Consider the following 19557-nt stretch of genomic DNA (forward strand, 5'->3'; position numbering starts at 1 on the left):
CGGCGTCCAAACGTGCACTTCGACGAATTGAGCTGAAGGCCAGCAGAGCAAAACAATTCACAGCATATCCACGGAGTGAATGATGATGAGTGCGAAGCTGCGGAGGTTCATCGGTAAACCGTGAATCTTCCGTGAATTCTGCCCAATACATCATCACCGACGTGAGATCGGGCGCGTTTATACTAAAGGTTCGATGAGAGTTATGACGACTTGCAGCTCACTTTAATTTTACATGTACGCTGTGAATTTTCATTGTTTAGAAAACCATTGCTTTAGAAAACGGCGTCTTTCGTTAAGCAGCTGGCGTCTTTTCGTTTTGCTTTTAGAAACATCTGGCGTCTTTCGTTGGTTATTTCATCAATCAACGGCGTTTTGAACAAAATTTTCATTGTTTAATCACGCACAGAAGAAATCTCACCAGGCACTACCTTGGAGGTAAACAATGGCTCTATGGGAATGAGAGACAGAAGAAGTCGGCTTTTAGCTAACACTTACACTTCTACTTCTACTAACGTTTCCTACTGGAAATGCCAATGGCTGCTAATGGGGAATGAGAGACAGAAGAATTCGGCTTTTAGTTAACACGCACGCTGCGAATTTTTTATTGTTCAACAACGCACAGGAGAAATCTCCCACCGGCACCACCTTGGAGGTCAAGATCTGGTACTAGCGTTAAGACTGGTTACGCACTACGAGGGACGAACGGGTGCCGCTTTAAGGAGGTGGCTTTCAAAGGTGGGCGAGAAAACGATGACGTCGTCCAGATAACAAAGGCAGGTCGACCATTTGAAACCGCGTAGGAGAGAGTCCATCATGCGTTCAAAAATGGCAGGGTGCATTGCACAACCCAAAAGGCATGACCTTAAATTGGTAAAGTCCGTCGGGTGTGATGAATGCCGTCTTCTCACGGTCGCGGTCATCGACGGAAATTTGCCAGTATCCAGATCGAAGATCAAGCGATGAGAAATACTTGGCACCATGGAGGCAGTCGAGCGCATCATCGATTCGAGGTAGAGGATAGACGTCCTCTTGGTGATCCGATTGAGATGGCGATAGTCGACGCAAAAGCGCCAGCTGTTGTCCTTCTTTTTAACTAACACGACAGGTGATGCCCAAGGACTAGAGGAAGGCTCGATAACGTCTTTGCTGAGCATTTTCTCGACCTCCTTCTGTATTACTTGGCGCTCAGCGTCAGACACACGGTAAGGGCGTTTGTGAAGTGGACCGGCGTCACCGGTGTCGATACGGTGGGCTACGACGCTTGTGCGCCCCAGGGGACGGTCGTCGATGTCAAAAATATCAGGTAAGAAAACAGAACACCGCGGAGTGCTTCAACTTGGGAAGGTAACAGGTCGTCGGATATCATTTTGTCCAGGAATGCGTTATTTTGCGGAGCTATGACAGGTTTGGCTACGGTATTGGAGTCAGGGGTGAAAGATGAAATCGTACATTCCTCCAGAGTTGAAAGGTCGGCTAAGGTGATCCCTTGAGGAAGAACCTGGGTTGACGTGGAGAATTTGATAACAGGAAGAAGCGTCCTGTTGTTGGCAACAACTACTATCGTATGTGGAATTGCGATGCTGTGGGTACGGGTCAAATCAATGAGGGGAGCTACCAGATAGTCTCCATCAGTAACTGACGGTAACGACGACATAGGGACGTACATAGCAGCCTGGGGCGGTAGCCGTATACACTTCACGGACCGTAGCCGAGTGCGACTTGTAGAGGGGACATCAGAGCACAAGGGCAACTCAAGCCGTAAAATGCCGGTAGAACAATCGATGAGGGCAGAGTGAGCGGTCAGGAAATCAATGCCAAGAATGACATCATGCGGGCAAGAGTCTAGAACTGCGAAGAGCACTGAAGTGTGGTGACCGGCAACAGTAACGCGGGCAGTGCACATTCCCAGAACTGATGTTCGGCTTCCGTTGGCCACTCGCACTGTAGGGAACATAGCAGGTGTAAGAACTTTCTTTAGTCGGGAGCGAAGCGTAGAACTCATAACGGATAAGTGGGCACCAGTGTCGATTCGAGCAGTAACGGCCAGGCCATCAATGAGCACACGAAGTAAATTACGTCTTGAATTTGCGGTCGGTAGAGGGTTTTCGGTCCGAGTCGTCAATGCAGCGCCACCTCCAGGAGCTGCACTCGTCAGTTTCCCGGGGGGTGTCCAGAATAAGCCGGCGATGGAGAGCGACGGTGCTGAGGGGAGCGTGACTGGCGATACTGAGGCGACGGCGAGCGGCTCGACCAATTTCTGTGGCGACGACGTCTGCGTAGGATGGTGCAGGGCGTGGAGACGAACGGCGAGGTGAAGGGTCCTGAAGGTGGTCATCCGGAAAAGTGGGCTGAGAATACTATCTACGATCCTGGCGGCGGTCATTTGAAAAACTGGGTCGAGAATACCACTTGTTCCGGCAATGGCGGGAAATGTGCCCAACACGAGAGCAAGAAAAGCAGATCGGTCTATCGTCTGGTGTGCGCCACTCAGATGGATTGCGGTAGCGTGGGGTGAACCGAGGACCGGAAGTAGCAGCAGCAGCAACAAGTGGAGCGCCGTGGTGGTCAGCGTTATGGGTGGGCGTGTAGATAGGCTGAGGCGTGTGGCTGTTGGTTTGGACGCCCATGTTGGCAAACTCTTGGCACACGACGGCTTGAATGAGCGAGATTGTTGCCAAGTTCTCTTGCGCAGGGGACTGATAGGTAGCGGGGGCCATGGCTTCCAGCTCCTGGCGAACAATCCGTGCGATGTTGGTAGAAGCCGCGAGTGGACGTGGCGTCGCAGGATCTTCGCACGAGGAAGTCGCAGCGGTGTTCGGAAGCCGGTTGAAGCGGTGCGTAATCCGCCTGCTTTTAGCCTGTTCGACCCGCCGACATTCAGAGATGATGGAGTCGACAGTGGTGCAGTTCTTACACATTAGGATGTTAAAGGCGTCGTCAGCGATGCCCTTCAGCACATTGCTGACCTTGTCCACCTCTGTCATGTCTTTGTCAGTCTTACGGCAGAGGGCTAGCACGTCTTGGATATATGCGACGTACGACTCCGTGGACGATTGAACTCGCGACGCGAGTTCATGCCTGGCAGCCATCTGACGGGCAACTGACCGACCGAACAAGTCGCGAAGCTTCTGCTTGCACACGTCCCAGCTCGTCAGGTCTTCCTCATGCGTCTCATACCATGCACGTGCTGTACCCCTTAGGTAGAAAATAATATTTGCCAGCATAAGCGTCGGATCCCACCTGTAGTGCTTGCTGACGCGCTCGTATATACGAGCCATTCTTCGACGTCAGTGCTGTCGGTGCCGCAAAATGTGCCAGGGTCGAGAAGATGGGGAGGGATGACAGGGGATGGAGCTGGCGCGGACTGCGACGACTGCGCGCAGTCTTCAGGCATCGTGGCTGGGCTAAGGTGGCGGCCGCTGCGGAGATCCAGAGCCGGTTGTTGGAAGACCCGCAACCTCCACCAAAAAGATGTTACGGGGATGATTTATTCAGTTAATACTGATCGAGTTAATGCTGCACAGAGAAGACAGGATCGTAGGACAACAGGGCAGCCTCAGACTCAAACCCACAACAACGTTGTCGTCTTCCTCCATTGGGTGTCATTTCAGCGCCCGTGCCTTAGTGACCTTTGCATACCCGTGACAATATGACGTCACGCCAAAATTCGTGAAGCCATGATGACGTCATATGGTGACGTCATCACGTGACGATGTTTTGCATCCCTCGTTCCCAACGTCGTGGTACGCTGACGCCATAGACGCGGGACGCCGACGGTCAAATTTCGCGTTTGATGAGGCATTTAAGGCTTTCGCTTTAGAAATACGTCCGCCACGGTGGTATAGTGGTGACGGAGCTCGGCTGCTGACCCGAAAGTCACGGGTTCGATCCCGGCCGCGGCGGTCGCATTTAGGTGGAGGCGAAATGCTAGAGGCCCCTGTACTGTGCGATGTCCAGGTCAAAATTCATGGAGCCCTCCACTACGGCGTGCCTCATAATCATATCATGGTTCTGGCAAGGAAATCCCCAGATATTATTAAAAGCGACAAATAAACGACGCCGTGCATCTGCCGCACAAAGTGTAAAACAGTATTGGAAACACTCAATAATATGCGCATGCAATTGGGCATGCGAGAAAACCCGCAGATACAGAAACTGCAGATACAAGAAGAAGAAGGAAAAACGCACTGATACTGCGCGCATGCAAAGTTTACTACTCAACAACGTATTCATCCTTTTGATAAGGACTTAAGGTGCAACTCGAGTGCCGATACAGTAGCGGCTACCGATTGTGAGCAAGAAATGTCAGCAATAATAATGATAAAGAAGGTTTCGTTTCGTTTTAGCAGGATATTCGCACCACACTGCCCCTCGCCCCTTTATTCTGTGTACAATATGTAAGATGTCATTTATAATAAACGAGTAAATTGTTTGCAAACTTAGCAAAACGAGCCACCTTAATCGCGCTAAGGTAGCTTCGCAACACTAAATTGTGTGTGTTCAGATATATATACTGCTGCTGCTGACATTAATACAAATACTTTAAACGATTATTTGTGTATTTGGAATGCAGAGCTTACGAGAAAAGTAAGGCCTTAGACTTTGTCGTTTCCGGCGTAAGGAAGAGGGTTTGTTTTCAACATAAGAGAGTCTACGTCTACCTCTAACGCTTAACACATGCACAGGCCGTCAGCTTACATGAATTACATGCTTCCTTGATAAACATTTAGGCAACAACAGCAATAAGAGCTGCCCAAGCTTCAAAAAAGAAAAGAAAAAGAGAAAGCTCACTAGCGTGCACTTATTTCCGGACGTATCCGCGCACCGCAAGCGCTTTGTGTAGCGCGTTTCGCATGCTGCCGAGCTGCGGCGGGATTCGCAATGGCGGCCGTCGTAGCAGACGACGCGCCCGTCCTCACCCTCAGCGGAGCGCGCGGGCATCAAGGCACCCTAAGTTGCCCTAAAGTCCCTAAAAAATAACTAAAGTAGCGCCATTCGTGTCAGTGTACAGGCACCGCCTCTCCCGTGCGCTTTGTAGATTGCAGTTGAAGTTAGTTGAGCTGCGACGCTCGCAGAGCATGGCTCTTGGCTGGAAAGACAGGCTTGTGCAATTCTTCCGCTAGAGCGCCCGAGCGCGCTGCAGGTGTAAGTGACGCAGTTGGAAAAGTCCGCGAAATAAAGGGTATGAAAAAAAAAATCACGACATATCCACGAAGTGAAGGATGATTGAGGAGCTGGCTCGGAGAAGATCGGGAAAACCCGTGAATCTTCCGTACAAGTCCTCTACCATCATATGAAGACGTGACACACGTTGTTATATATACATATATACACAACGCTTTATTAATTTACAATTTTGATGTACTGTATACACAATTTACAGTTATATACACATTGATGAAGTATATATACAAGAAATATCTAAGAGCGTCTGATTCTCCATTGTCGACACTTGCAGAAGCAACGCTCCTAATTTTCTTTCAATTTGAAAACAGCCCTCGTGACGCGCGCGACAAAGTGGCCCTAAAAATAGCTGTCCAACGATCGCCTGGCTGTCGACCGCTTTCCCCACGGCCAGGCTAGAGGGAAGACACGACGCGCGTAGCGTTCCTCTTCGCGTTCCACGACGCTTTGAATGGATGAATGCAGGTTACGGCGCGGGACTTCGCCACAGCTTAAGAGCCTGGCGAGCCAGCTCCTAATAGCGATTAATACGGCAATGTAATGTATACCGTAGCAAGTGGCGTCTTTTCGTGGTGTCCGATAGCATAAAATTGTAAGGTACATAATCTTTTAGTACGCAAAAGTGCTCGCTCCTGATGGCAGCGCCAGTGCAAACTCGGCGGCGCTAAGAAATCGCTAGAGTGGCGCACTAGCTTTTTACAAGGTCGTCCGAGCGCCATCTTGTTCATCCTCGTCTGGGTCGTTTACTTGATCGGTGCACGGTGCGTGGTCGACCGCGCTTGAGTCAGTTCATACGGTGGTTCTGGATGCTTCAGGATGCCGACCTGCTGTGCCAGTGGCACCAACCACCGGTACAACAGCAGAAAGAAGCGGTTTTCACTACAGCGTGTAAAATCCGTAGCTTGCCGGAGGACACCCTAGAGGCGTTGCTGCAGCTGCTAGGAGAGGAGGCAGAGGCGAAGGGACGCAGTTGGCGCTAGTTTATATTTTTCAGGGACTTTAGTCCTCACACGTCAGCGTTGGTGCGCCCTGGTGGCGTTGTGCTGATGCCGAAGTGGATCTCGAAGGCCGCGTAGAAAGACGCGCGTGTTTTAGATCTGCTCCGCCAGGTGCCGCAGCGACCCCAGGTGTTCACAATCCTTCAGATAACTTTTAAATTGAACCAGAACCATCGATGCAACTGTATCAGCGCATGCCTGTGTGGTCTTTATATATATATATATATATATATATATATATATATATATATATATATATATATATATATATATATATATATATATATATATATATATATATAAGTGAGTGTGATCCGAGATCAAATCAATAATTTGTTGAAAGTTAGCGACTGTGTGTGTCCCCCTTCGCCTTGTCCCGTCTTCATAAGTATGCGCTGAACCCTTAAGATACATCGATTTCTATGTTTTTAGAATGCTTTTTATGAATGCTCTTAGAACCGGATATGCTTGGAAGAAAAGCAAGAGTGTCTCTTGGTACTCGGGCCACTAAAAAGGCTGCCGAAATTCAGGAGACTTATAGCAATCCCAAAAAATTGCATGAATCGTTCTATGACGAGACACAGACGCATGTCTAAAGCTGGTGGGGCCCAAACGTCCGTGGCGAACTCGTTCGATTGGTAGACGGAGCGAGATTTATGACACACCTTCACTACCACCAGGCGATGTCTGGTCGCCTCATAACAGGCTTTTATAGGGCTGTGGAAGGGCGATTTGGAGTGGCCGCAAGAGTGGACCGATCCCCGAGATAATGCAATACTGAACAGCACTTGCGAAGGCCCAACCATACTGACGCAACAACACACAAACAACCCCTAGAAAAGCAGTCATAAAGAAGTTACGTTTATTAAAAAAACGGGCTCATGTATATTTCTTTCCTTGAGAATATTCAGCCACGAATTGTCGTTTTACTTTTACTGCGTAGTTGTGCAGAGAACAAAGTCAGTAGCCACACACCTGTGGTGGTAGTTCAGATGGGGGTGCTTATAAACCGGTTCTTCTTTTCTTTTGATTATTGTTTAACAACTACTGCATATATCCTACACTTTTTGGCATATGATAGACGTTACATAATCTTGTGTATGAATGTAAAATTCGCTTGCCGAGTTTGTAAAAATTAACTAGGTGTTTTTTTTTTCTTTTTTTCTGGTAAGTCGAAAATATGGCGAGACTTGGCGAAACCTTGCGACACTTCCAGTAGATGTTCCCATAGAGTCTTTCGCGTTAAACTAACAATGCCAGGTGGTTGGAACGCTTCCAATGGCGAAGCTCTCGCATCTCGGAAGTGCAGGGGTCATACTGTAAGCTTCCGTATGGTACGCTGTAATAACGTGCCAGTGGCGGTAACCGGTAGGGGCGTATCCAGGCTTTTTTCGAGGGGATGGGTCAGCTTATGGGAGGATCGGATAAGTCCTCATCTTGGGGAAATACATTAAAAAAAATAATAGGTGGCTCAGGACCTCCAGACCACCCCTGTGGATCTGCCAGTGGTAACCGGTGACATGTATAAAAATGAGCAATATAGTTTGCTTCACCAGTTCCTAGAGCTGTGAAACAGGGCCGCAATTCGCAAAAACTCTTATGCTAGAGCTATTCGCGAGAGGAAATTGCAGCCAATCCTGACGCCGGTCATATCATTAGCGAAGGCAACCGCTAGCAAAAGTGGAGCAGCAAGAGTTCTGCGATAACCACAGCACGCTAACGCGTACGTTTTGGCTTGTAAGGTTTTCACAGGTGCTGCACACATTAATAGGTGTGGCCGCTTTTGCGATGTGCCTTTTCATTGCGGTGGGTCGATGGGAAAGGGGGGGGGGGTGGACACGTAATTTATAACAATTTTTGCTTGTCTCTGAAAATTATTTTCGCCCTTAGTCGCCGGCTTGGACGCCGCCACGCCCCTTTTATCAACTGGGTCAGCCACACAGCGCGACTGATGACAAGAAATAACGTAAACGGAAATAAGTCCGTTTAATTTTCTTATCTTTCGTAAAACGACTGCTTCAAGAATGTGATTCCAGTAAGATAAATAAATTTTTTTATAAAAATAGATTGGTACAAAACAGCATTGTACACTCGCAAATGTGGCAAATAAAAAATTTTTATTAACTACTGCCGATGGGTCATATTTTAAATTAGATTGTTTTTCCTCGGATTCTATTCTTTTCTAACCATCCCTCATTCCTGAGAAGCAGATCTAAACGGCTGAAGTGCCACGGCTTCGCACGGACTTTGACGAAGGGCACAATGATAGAAAACGAAAAGAATTGTCGCAAGACACACCCCCTGGATGGATACATACTGCATTGTTGGTTTCCCTGGTCGGAGAGCATTTAGGCACTCAGTACAATGTCGAACTTCACGTTCGCTATGTCGTAATAGCTTCGCCGATTTGGCTGGATATTAGCTGTCGCCACCAGTAGCTTCACAACAATGCGCAACTTTACTGGCAGGAGGCGTGGCTGCAAGCATCACGAAGGAGACTGGCACGACGGACTTGATTCATCGCGCTTCATATATTTAGGCCGGGGAAGTGCGTTGCCACAGCAAGGAGTGAACAACGAACCACTGTTCATAGTTTGAGAGTACACAAATTCATTGCTATTCCGCCTAGAAAACGTTCGCAGATGGCAGCGTTCTCAGCCCCATTCACACTATCGCTGGCACAAGGCTTGCTGTCGCGCTGCCTTTTTCATGGCTTTAAAAAGGGCATTCGCCATTATTTTATATGCGGCGTAGTATACATGGATGTCGACAGCTTCAATGGCGAAACAAAGGAAACTCGGTGCAGTTCTGCATGACAATATTGCACCCCCTCCCCCTACCCACGCCTCCCGCCCGCTCTCACTCGCACACAAACACACCTCTCTACTCCGATCACGCCCCCTTTTGGTGCTTCACTTTTGTTTTGCCATATTCAAACAGAATATCGATCCCGTTTTTGTGTAGTACCAGTTACAGTCGTCACATCAATAGGCATCGCTCGGCTGGTAAGCTATTCGCCGCCTTGTTTGGAAAGCCTTTATGAATGCTGAAGGGTATCAATGCCGATTAAGGCCAATGTCGGTGATAGTGTTCAAGCGAGAAGTAGGAATGGCTAAGCGTATTGTAAATGTATGCATATAGCACAAGCTACAAGGAAAGAGTGGGATGTAGGTAGCAAGGGCGTAGCCAATCATTCTTTTCAGAAAGAATGATTGGGAGGGAGGGGGCTTTTCGGGGGGGGGGGGGGGGAGTTCAGCCATTCTTTATGTATGTTCGGGCGTGCATTTGTATGTGTGCGTGTATATATACACATGCAAAATTGAAACATTTGGGAAAAAGTGGATTTGAACCCTCCCCCCCCCCCCTCCCGGCTACGTCAGTGGTATGTAGCTAATTAGTGACAGACCGAGTCTTCAACATCATAATCCGCCGCAATAGTCTATGCATGGGCTGTCGGGTCGCGCTGCTGAACTTGAGCTCGAGGGTACGATCCCGGCCATGACGACTGTATTTAGATGGGGGTGAAGCTTAATAACGTAGAGTGTATACCTAGATTTAGCTCCACGTTAAACAACACCAGGGAGGACAAAATTAATCCCCATAGTAGCTTACTACACGACGGGCTTCATACCACATCATTGTTTCAAAACATAATACCCCCAGACTTTCACTCAATAAACTTTTTTCCAGTGTTAATTTAGTGTTCGAGAGACGTTATATGTTTAATCAAGGTGCGTGATTATGTATCCAGGACAAAAAGACAGCAAGAAAGAGAGAGAGTTGAAAATTGCGGGAGGTTAAACTGGCACTAATAAACGGGTAGCGAATACAGCAAAGAAACAAACGCGCAGAATATTGCAAACAGTGTGCGGTATGCCGACAAAGCAAGGACGCCACCACAAACATTGCGTGGGAGGACGAAAACAGTAAAAGAGACAGTTGGGACTAACGTGTAAGCTACGTGAAGAGAGGTTCTTGCGGGAGAGAAACGAGTCGGCCAGTGAAAAGGAAGGTGCTCAGCAAGAACGTTTCCTCAACAGCTGGTTAATCTCGCACACGGGCGTATTCCCGATTCGAGTAAATATAAACCCGCATCGAACCAAACACACCTCTGGCGCCGTCTCGAGCTATTCCTGCCCGCTCACATTTTTAGGCGCAAATAATGTAAGGTGTGCAAGCGTGACCGCTGCCTTTAGAATTCAAAAACGCGACTATGCTGTGAAAGTTCTAGTTTGGGCGCAAGGAACCCCGAAATACGCTTACACACACACACACACACACACCACACACACACACACATATATATATATATATATATATATATATATATATATATATATATATATATATATATATATATATAAATTTTCCTCTGAATCCCTACTCAGTTTCCGTGTTTTGTTTTTTAACAAAAAGAGTCGGGCCCACGTATGCAGGGAACTTTCAATTTTTTTCTCGAAATAGACGAGAAAGTAAGAACGCAATACATTGCACGCGCTTCGGCGCTATTCGCTGGAAGGCATAGGTTGCGCTCCAGTGGTGCAAGCACATAAAGGGAGCACAAGTGCGCACAGACATGGGCGCACTCACAAGCAGCGTGCGTGTCAAGCGGGACGCGCCTGCGCTTCGCCTGCGGAACCTTTCTCTGCCATGGATTAATTGGTCGAGACGCGGCGTAGGGCACTTAGAAGCGACGCCGAAGCATTTTTCTTTGCGAACTTCCGGAGGTCTTCCATGCTCTACGCTAATGGACCATTACGTCGGCGCACGCGACGGTAGAAACAAATCGATGCCGGAATGTTTCCCCCTGGTTGTTTCATTTTAGTGGCCATTTTGCCGCGGTTCTTGCCCCGTAAATGCCGGTTCGCTGTTCCTCGCCTGCTACACGATATCGCTGCAAGTCCTAAAACAAACGCCTGCTTATTCAGTTCCCTTGTCGCTAGGATAAATCGTCTATTCACTCACAAAATGGCTGCTCTTGGGCTCGATCAAATGGTTCTATAGTTTGGGGTCTCGGCATGCGCAACGAATTGTACATTACGAAAGGAATGACCGCTACTAGGGAGCTTTAAGTAGAGAACTGTGCTATTTACTTTCCTGGTTTTAGTCCGTGCAGTAAGTCTTTTTTACTTACTTAGTATTATCTTTTTTTTCTTTGCTTTAGGCTAGAATTAGTCGAGACCAAGAATTCTTACCCACTATGCAGCAAAAACACATCTCGAGCGCGTAAGCTGCCGTAGCACACATGATGGTACTGGGCTAGTACCGCAAATCGCTGCAGATCTCCGACATATATTCTGACCGCATATCCGGCGCACTGTATACTGTCGATTTGCTTCAGAACTAACAACGAGCGCGGCGAAATTTACTGGGTTTGACAATAGCTTTTAGAAACGTTTGTAAGAGACTAGAGAATTACGTAAAAGCTAGACGATCATTATGTTGGGCGCATTGTTGCGTGAAAAGGCATCGATGGAAGGCTATGTACAGATATTTTGCGCACGTACACACCGCAATGGTTTAAGGCAACAACCAGCGCTAGCTAAAAGGTTGTTGTCTTCATCTAAGACACGACTGACTTCCCCTTCCGCAATGGCACTTGCCACTAGCCAAGAGAGAAAGGCTGGCCAACTAAACATCGCCCGAGTGAACGGAAAGGTTTGGCGATTCGTCTTAGGTGCCTCGTATGATTTCCGCTCCGGATCCAGTGCACAGATAACGTTTCTGTGTTGCTGTTTAGAGAACCACAGAAGTGAAGAAGTTAAAATGATGTGTTGAGAAATGAAGCAACACGAATGGCGTTGCTAATGCGAGTGCAGGCACGCTAGCCACTCATGAAATCTTTAGGAGCAGGGGCTCAGAGGCACTCAATATTTTAGCAAGGAAAAACCCGTTTTTCTTTTTTTCTTTTTTGCGCTGTAAGAACGTAAAACCAACGAGTAATAAGTAAGTGAAGTTTCTTGTATTGCTTCTTGATATGTCTAAGGCCTTGTATCTTCTCTCAGACACTTCAGCAACACTGAATTAAAGGGGTGGTGCCACCATGTTTATGGCTTGCGCGTTCTATGCTGTAAGCGTTTCTTATAGCTCCAGGAAGCATGATGCACGCACCAATATTCATGTATTCTCGCTAAGTAATTTAATATCGCCTTTTGATGTGGACAACTTTCGGTTTCGGTTTCTGGGCGCCGAGGTTGGGCAGTGACGTAGAAGTGTAGGAGGCTTGGTCACGTGACCACACAAGGCTGTGACGCACTTAGCCAGGAAGCGATCGAAATTCGGCGAGTGATGTAGCAACTGATGCTTTGCCGGTACTATAGTGAACTAGAATATATTCTAGTTCACTACAGCTGGCACGTACGTTGCAGAGGTGGCGGAGGTCCGGAGGTCACTACAGCAGATCTGATGTGACGTCACTACAACTTTCGTTGCCCATCCTACAGATCTACGTCAGAGTTGGCGCGCTAGCGATGGGTTTCCATCGGGAGAATGGGCATTTTGCTGCACTTTGGAAGTGAATTAAAATATATTCTAAACGTTTCCTGTGTCCGACCCTTCGTGTGGAGTGTCCTTGCATACAGAGGAAACCCACAACAGGCTTGTTATAGCCTCGAAATTTGATGGCACCACCCCTTTAAGTAAAACGTAATGACGCTATCTGTATTCGCGAGAAAACAGCGTTATGAAATTATATGGCACTAATTTACATGAAGTATACCAGCCCTATTTATGCAATTACGCATTACATAACGTAGCATCGTCCTTAAGTGCTGACGTTTCTTGAGCACACCTGAAAGAAAGAAAGCAAAAAAAAAGTGCGATGCTCAGAATATCGTGCTTTGCAAGTTACAGCTTTCTACCAGACATTGCTTCAGTTCAGCCTCATGTGCGATCACGTTCGTTTTCTTTTTTAGCTCGCTATTTAACTTATGTATTTATTTTACATTTCCACGTTTCTATTTATTTCCTCTTCCGTCAAGGTAATTTATGCTGGAGTCGCTTGAAAGTTCAGTACAAACACGGTTCTGTTTTTAAACAGGAAACACCGTCTTAAATCATGCTCTGGAGACACGGACCGCCCATATTATGGCGGAAGCTACAACGTCTACACAACAAGAGATCAAGAGGCAGTTCCGATGATCATTCGAGGGATCCGGTTCATATCGATCCACTCTGGGAATGCAAGGCTACTTGACGAGGTCGAGAATTTGTTTTTGCTATGTTTTTTTTCTTAGTTGCGCCATTTTTCTTGGTACCACGTGGAGTTAGAGTTCTCGCGCTCGTTTCAATCAGCTATCGGGGAAATGTTTACAGTATGAAAAAGGAAATTAGCTCAGTGCAATAGGTAAATCAGAAGAAGAATAAGAAAGAGAGAGTGTTATAGATCTCAGCTAACCTGTGGAGCTGGCGTCCGCACGTTGGGTCATCATCATCATCATCAAATGTGCCGTAATCTGGCGTGCCACAAGCTAAGGTGTAGCTATCGGTTTTGTTGAATCTTTGGCAAGAATTGCCAGTCAACATTGGTCAATCATACAGTTCTATGAAAGAACAGCAGAGCATCGTGTTAACACTAAATTAGAGATACGATATGAAAAACAGACAATGATGCGCATCCAACGATCAGCCATGACTACGATAGGCAGAACAATTCCGCAAGGATCATGCCCGTAGCCGGGGGGGGGGGGGCGAGGGGGCTAGGGGCCTGGGCACCTTCCCCGTCCCGAAATTTTGGTGAAGTAGGTGTTTTTACCAAAAATAAATAATGAAAATAGATGTTTTTCTCAAATAGTCAGGTTTCCAGCAAGTGCCCCACGCCCCGAAAAAAATTCCTGGCTACGGGCCTGGCCAGGAAGTTTATTTTGCAATGAAAAATGTGCATACCCTGTACAGCACAGTAATGGGAGACTTCAATGCGAATATAGAGAGAAAAAAGAAAGAACAAGCAATCGGTAAGCGTTGGTCCTGACTTTAGAAATAGTACAGGAGATATGTTGTTACATTAGCAGAAATAAATCGACTCCTTTATTATGAACGCCTTCTTTAGAAAGCATAGAAATGAGAAGGAGACATAGAAAAGCCCTAACGGAGAAAAAGAAACAAGGATTTAGGATTGATTTTGAGAATCAATACGACGCCTTAGAACAAGAAACTAGCGCATAGACTAAATGAACGAAACTGAAGCTACACTGACTTCTGAAGAAGCCATTGAGTTGGAGGTAAAGCACCCTAGCAAGAAATAAGCAAGCTCTTTAAAACTACCAAATACTCAGTAAAGAAACGCGAACAGATGAAAGTGGCCACTTCAACGGATAAAATAGCATTTGCTTAGCTTTCAAAACTAATCGAGAAGAGGAAACTGAGTGACGTACGAAATTATAACGTCCAAGAGATAAAGGTAGTCGGCAGCGTCTAAACAGCTACAAGGAAAATCTGTATAGGAAGGACCAAAGTGCACGCAGTAATAGGTAAGCAGAACGCTGTTATTAACAATTTTAGTGACATAGTGAACGTCATTATTTCCAGTCGTCGCCATAGCAGTGGGGCTGCTGCTGTGAAGCTCGAACAAGTGGCCTCGAGCTGAGCAGAACGCCATCGCCACTGAGCTATCGCGGCAGGTAACCAAATGCTGATGTGGAAGCATAGCTGCTGATGTGTAAGAGCCAATGTGCAGAGAGTCTGTGTATGTCCGCAAGGTTGATGAAATTTCACCGAGGAAAAAGTTTACTATTCACCTTGAAGCACGCGGTGACTTCTAATGAATGTGGACTACAGAGATGACCTTGTAGACGCGAACGATGACCGAACTACGGTCAACAGGCAGCGTCCTCAACGGACGATCGCTCAAATAGAAGCTGTCGCTGTGCTTTCGAATGATAGCCTACGCAAAGTCCTCTGAAAAAAAAAAGGGGGGGGGGTAGTCAAAAGATGAGCCTGTCACGCTGAATGACGTCGATGCGTGATCGTGTGTCATGTGTGTCATTGCAGAAACTTTGTTGTTGTCGAATGTCGTTCCGCCGTCTGACTAAAGGGAGCGCTGTTCATGATGAGGCACTCAAATGCACTTCTTAGATGTCGGCATTGAGCGTCGTAATAGAACAGCTACTGACAATAATAAGAAATTGCGTTCAAAGGTAAAAAAATGACTCACCAAGATGAAGAATGGGAACAAAGCCTTCGCGTTCATCACCAGAGAAGATGCATTTGCACGTAAAAGAGGAGCATTCCCTTTCTGTGTTGCAAACCATCTTGTCAACGCCGTTAAAAAATATGGCCACAGCATGCGCGTAATGAACACTTCTGTTGCTTATATAGCGATTGATATAGGTCTTCCAACACCCAGTCAGATGAGTTTATTATTGTCAGGCAGCAATGAGCACGCATTTATTTTCTGCTGCTGCTGCTGCTGGCTGCTGCTGCTGCTGCTGCTGCTGCTGCTGCTGCCTGCTGCTGCTATGTATGCTGACTGATATTGGTTTTATTATACGACTGATAGTGGCCTGTCAACGTCTCTTTAGATCCTTTTGCCTAAATAAATGAGACATAAGTACTTTTTATAGTTTCATGACAGCACTAAGTCTGTGCGAAACATTATATGAAATCACTACGTTCCTTGATAGCTTTGAATTCCATTGCACGTAACCATGGTACATAAGTCTTGTCATCGCTGCGAACGTCTCGTGCTCAACAGGCTACACGTCACAACAAATACTGCGGGACCTTGCATTTCTCCGTAGTATCGCGAGATTAAAAATAGGTGATAAATCAAAATGATAATCAGAAGTGACGAAGTGATTGCCTGTGGCACATGTATTGATTACACTCTTGCGTTACGAAAACACGTACAAATGACTCGGTATTTAAAGTAGATCTGCAACCTTTCCAAGTAGCCATGGCATCACTAATGAGCTTATGGCCTCACGAATTGCCGCCGCAAAATTTTTTTAGAATCCGCCCAGTACAAGTGGAGTTACAAAGATTTGTCGCATGCTGTAATTGCTTTCTTTCTGCTCTCATCCCGACGAACGCGCAGGAAGCTAAGCCGGCTAAGCAGGGAGGAGGGGCACGGGGGAAGAAGGTACGTCACACGCGCCTCGTGACCTTGGGCAGGTTTTCTGTTTGTTCTTCGAGCTCGCGGCGTACTTCCAGTGCGATCGCGCGTGCGTGCATGGGGGCAGGTGGTGGCCTCTCGCGGCGGCCGCAGTAACTACCGAGCGCGCCATGTTCAAATCGGCCAATGGCGTGGAACTTGAGTCAATGACTCAGTGATTTTGAGTAAATGGCATCATTTGTCGAGAGAAGAGGAAGCTATCTTTAGCTGACTTTGAGAATTTATTGTAAATCCCAGGCCGCGTGCTGCGTTATAACGTTTGGCTCACGTGTTCTCGGGAGCCTCGAGTACCGATCGGGAGTTGTTTCTGACCATGCTGAAAAAGTGCTGCAGGGCCCGTGTTCCCAAAACACTTTTAGGCAATCAAGGAGATAGAAAGAATGAGAATGAATGCTTTGAGAAAGTACTGCATATTGTACCGGAATCAATGAACATGGTTTTCTGCGGTCTCATGATTCCGGCCGCTAAAAGCACAGTGCAGGCGTCCCGCCGAACTGAGCCCCCTTATCCCAACTCTTTGCATATTGTGAAGCCTGTTCTTAGAGTCACTGCCGTAACGAAGAAGCCACCAGCCTCTTCCAGATTTGTGAAACCTGTTTGAAATAACGACGCCTGCGGACTTGCGGAAGCAGGTGGCTTCGGGCCACAATATTTCTGAATGACATTTGAACTTTTCAATGATAAACTTGGTGCACCAGTGTGCATTCCTCTTCTACACTGTCACCATTCTCGACACATCTTTTTGTCCCCGTATCCACTCTCGCCCTTCTCAGAGTAGCAAGCTGCAGAGCGCCTAGCTCAGGCCGACCTCTATGCCTTCCTTCACATAAATTCGTTCTTTTTTTTAGTAATAACTTTTCTTCATACGCCTGTGGTCGGGCTCTCTGGCGAATCGTAAGAGTAATCGATATGATTACGGCGTGCGGTTTTTGGATTTCTAGAAAATCTGAGTATGCCGAAACGGAATACGGCGATAACATGCAACTTTTCTATGTAGGTAACCACCCTCACGTTGGGTAAATAAAGAAGTATTCAACAAGTTATTGCTAATTAGTCACTTCATTATAACTTTTCAGTGTAACATTTCAGTAGAACTCGATGTAGAGTTCGTCTGCGAAGACGACAGCTGAGTTACTGTCGTACTCTTTTTTTTTATAAAGTCTGTATTGTCCAGAAAAGAAAAAAAAAACATTCTGCATAATACAGTTAATGACCCATGCAGTTCCAATCAGCTATGGTCACATAATTGGTGTGTCAGTTCATGCAAAGTTGGGCGTCGGCTTATTTCCTTGTTCACGTCACCGGTCTCATCAACGTCGTCAATACTGCCGAGACCACCCGCGAAGTTTTGGAACCCCACTTGTCGAAACAAACGGATTAACTTGGACATAACGTCTCTGTAAACAATACCGAGCTATTTTGTTCCCAAAATTGCGTTCCTTAGGTGCGATGGAGTACCGAAATGCCAAAAACCAAAGCTACGAAGGGTAGAGGAAATACTGGAAAGGCAGGGATGTTAACTAGACTATGTCCACTTTGCTACCCTGCACATGGGGAATGGAATAAGGGTTAAAAGAGAGACACAGAGAAAGCGAAAAGCATCAGTGCACGCATTTAACAACACACACGCGCAGTGCAGCGTATTGCAGCGTCACAAAACTACAGTAGCGTGTAAAGTGGCCAGAGAAAACAGGGACAAGATGGGTGCAGTGGATGGGCGTAATGTATATTGCCGAAGGCGACCGTGATAGTCATAGAGATAGGTTTCACGGCTTTCTCAGGCGTTCGTCGCAGGAGACATTAGGGACGCGGCTCGAGAAGCGAATGACCAGGTTTGCGCGAAGCTCTAAGGCGGCTGTTTTTGTCCACTATGCGTACACGCCTGTATCCTGGGGCGTCCGCGGACATCCATGTATGCTACACCTGCTTGCAGCTCCCCAAATCACTTTGTAATCTTCTGCGCTGGAATCGTCTCAGCTGAAACCCCGACGGTCTACACAAAGGGGAACGTGGTGCTGTGACTTGCGAGAGCACTGTGCTGATAGCTACTAAGCTGTGTGTCCTGATTAAATGCTACCGAGGATATCGTGTCGTCTTGTACGTCTCGGTCATAAGGCTTCCATCGTTCTGAGGCAATCAAGTTCTGGCTTTCTCATTTTGCCGTGTCTCCTCGTGGTGCCCGACGGCAAACGAGACAGCAAATGTATTTACGTTGTCTCGCCTACTTCTTTCTTTGGTCTCTCGTCAGTTTTTCTTGGACATCAGCGATGTTTGAGTACCGCCGCGTTTTTTCTGTTTAGTCCCAGTGCTTCCTTAGCCATTACTGCTGTCGTCATTTGGCGAAAGGGCCTCGTTAGGATCGTGTGCGCTGAAGCGACTCGTATAGTTTCCCATCGCTTTACCTTTTCGCTCCACATTTATTAAACGCAGCAACGTTGGCATTGCTTGGGGTTCGTGCCATTGATTGGCCTGAGGGACTATTTGCGATAGACGTCCATGATGTGCGCGCACCATGTTTGAGCAGCTATGTAATTATCGCTCGCTCACTGCTGTTTAGATTTTCTCGCTATTTACCTTATCTTCCCATGTACATGGTAGAGACAAAGATTTGTGTGATCGACCCCACGTGCTCTCCATCTTTCTCTCTTTCCTCTCCTTCAGCTCGAGGTTTCTTCAAGTTACAATAGGCCAGAACAAAAGTTGCCTTTATTTTAAACTGTATTTGCATCTGAAATGAGGAGCGTTTTAGCGCGATAGCGTTAAAGAGCTCATTTCGCAAAAGTTCCGGTGCCGTCGTCGGCGTCGTTGTTGTGAGCGAAAAGTCAGCGTTGTCCGTGAGCAAAAACTCGACATAGATGCAAATAAATAAATAGATAAGTACTGAACGCTTCTGTTCAAGTGGGAATCGAAGCCAGGCCTTCTGCGGGGCAAGCAGGTGTACCACCAAAGAGCCACGCCACTGCTTGAAACCGCTTCTGAAAAGAACCCTTTACGAATGTCATGCAATTCAAAGAGTCTCCTTAACACATGTACTGTTGCGCGGCGGAAGCGTACAATCGTGCCAGGCGTCAAGACATGGATGGGATCGTACAACGTGTGAGGGATTTAAGCGTCCACCCATTACAAAGCACTCAGACATATTTAATCATCATCAGCAGGAAATCATCAGTAAAGTGAGCAATGCATATATGTTCGCGTGTTTCCTTACGGACGCGTAGTGGGTACTTCGCTGATTTCCCAAAAAGAACTAGGTGTAGAGGTCAC

The 19557-nt window shown here is 47.0% G+C and overlaps 1 protein-coding gene across 1 annotated transcript in view; it reads left to right on the plus strand.

The window, feature by feature from the left end:
* The first annotated feature begins 3328 nt into the window (after positions 1-3328).
* Positions 3329-19557, plus strand: part of LOC119386398 (uncharacterized) — a 28063-nt gene continuing 11834 nt past the window's right edge. Inside the window, exon 1 of the mRNA XM_037653714.1 lies at positions 3329-3473. Within this exon, the coding sequence (XP_037509642.1) occupies positions 3329-3473 (145 nt within the window). The remainder of the gene's footprint in view (positions 3474-19557) is intronic.

The sequence above is a fragment of the Rhipicephalus sanguineus genome, chromosome 3 (genome assembly GCF_013339695.2).
Source record: "Rhipicephalus sanguineus isolate Rsan-2018 chromosome 3, BIME_Rsan_1.4, whole genome shotgun sequence".
In the NCBI taxonomy this organism is placed as follows: Eukaryota; Metazoa; Arthropoda; class Arachnida; order Ixodida; family Ixodidae; genus Rhipicephalus; species Rhipicephalus sanguineus.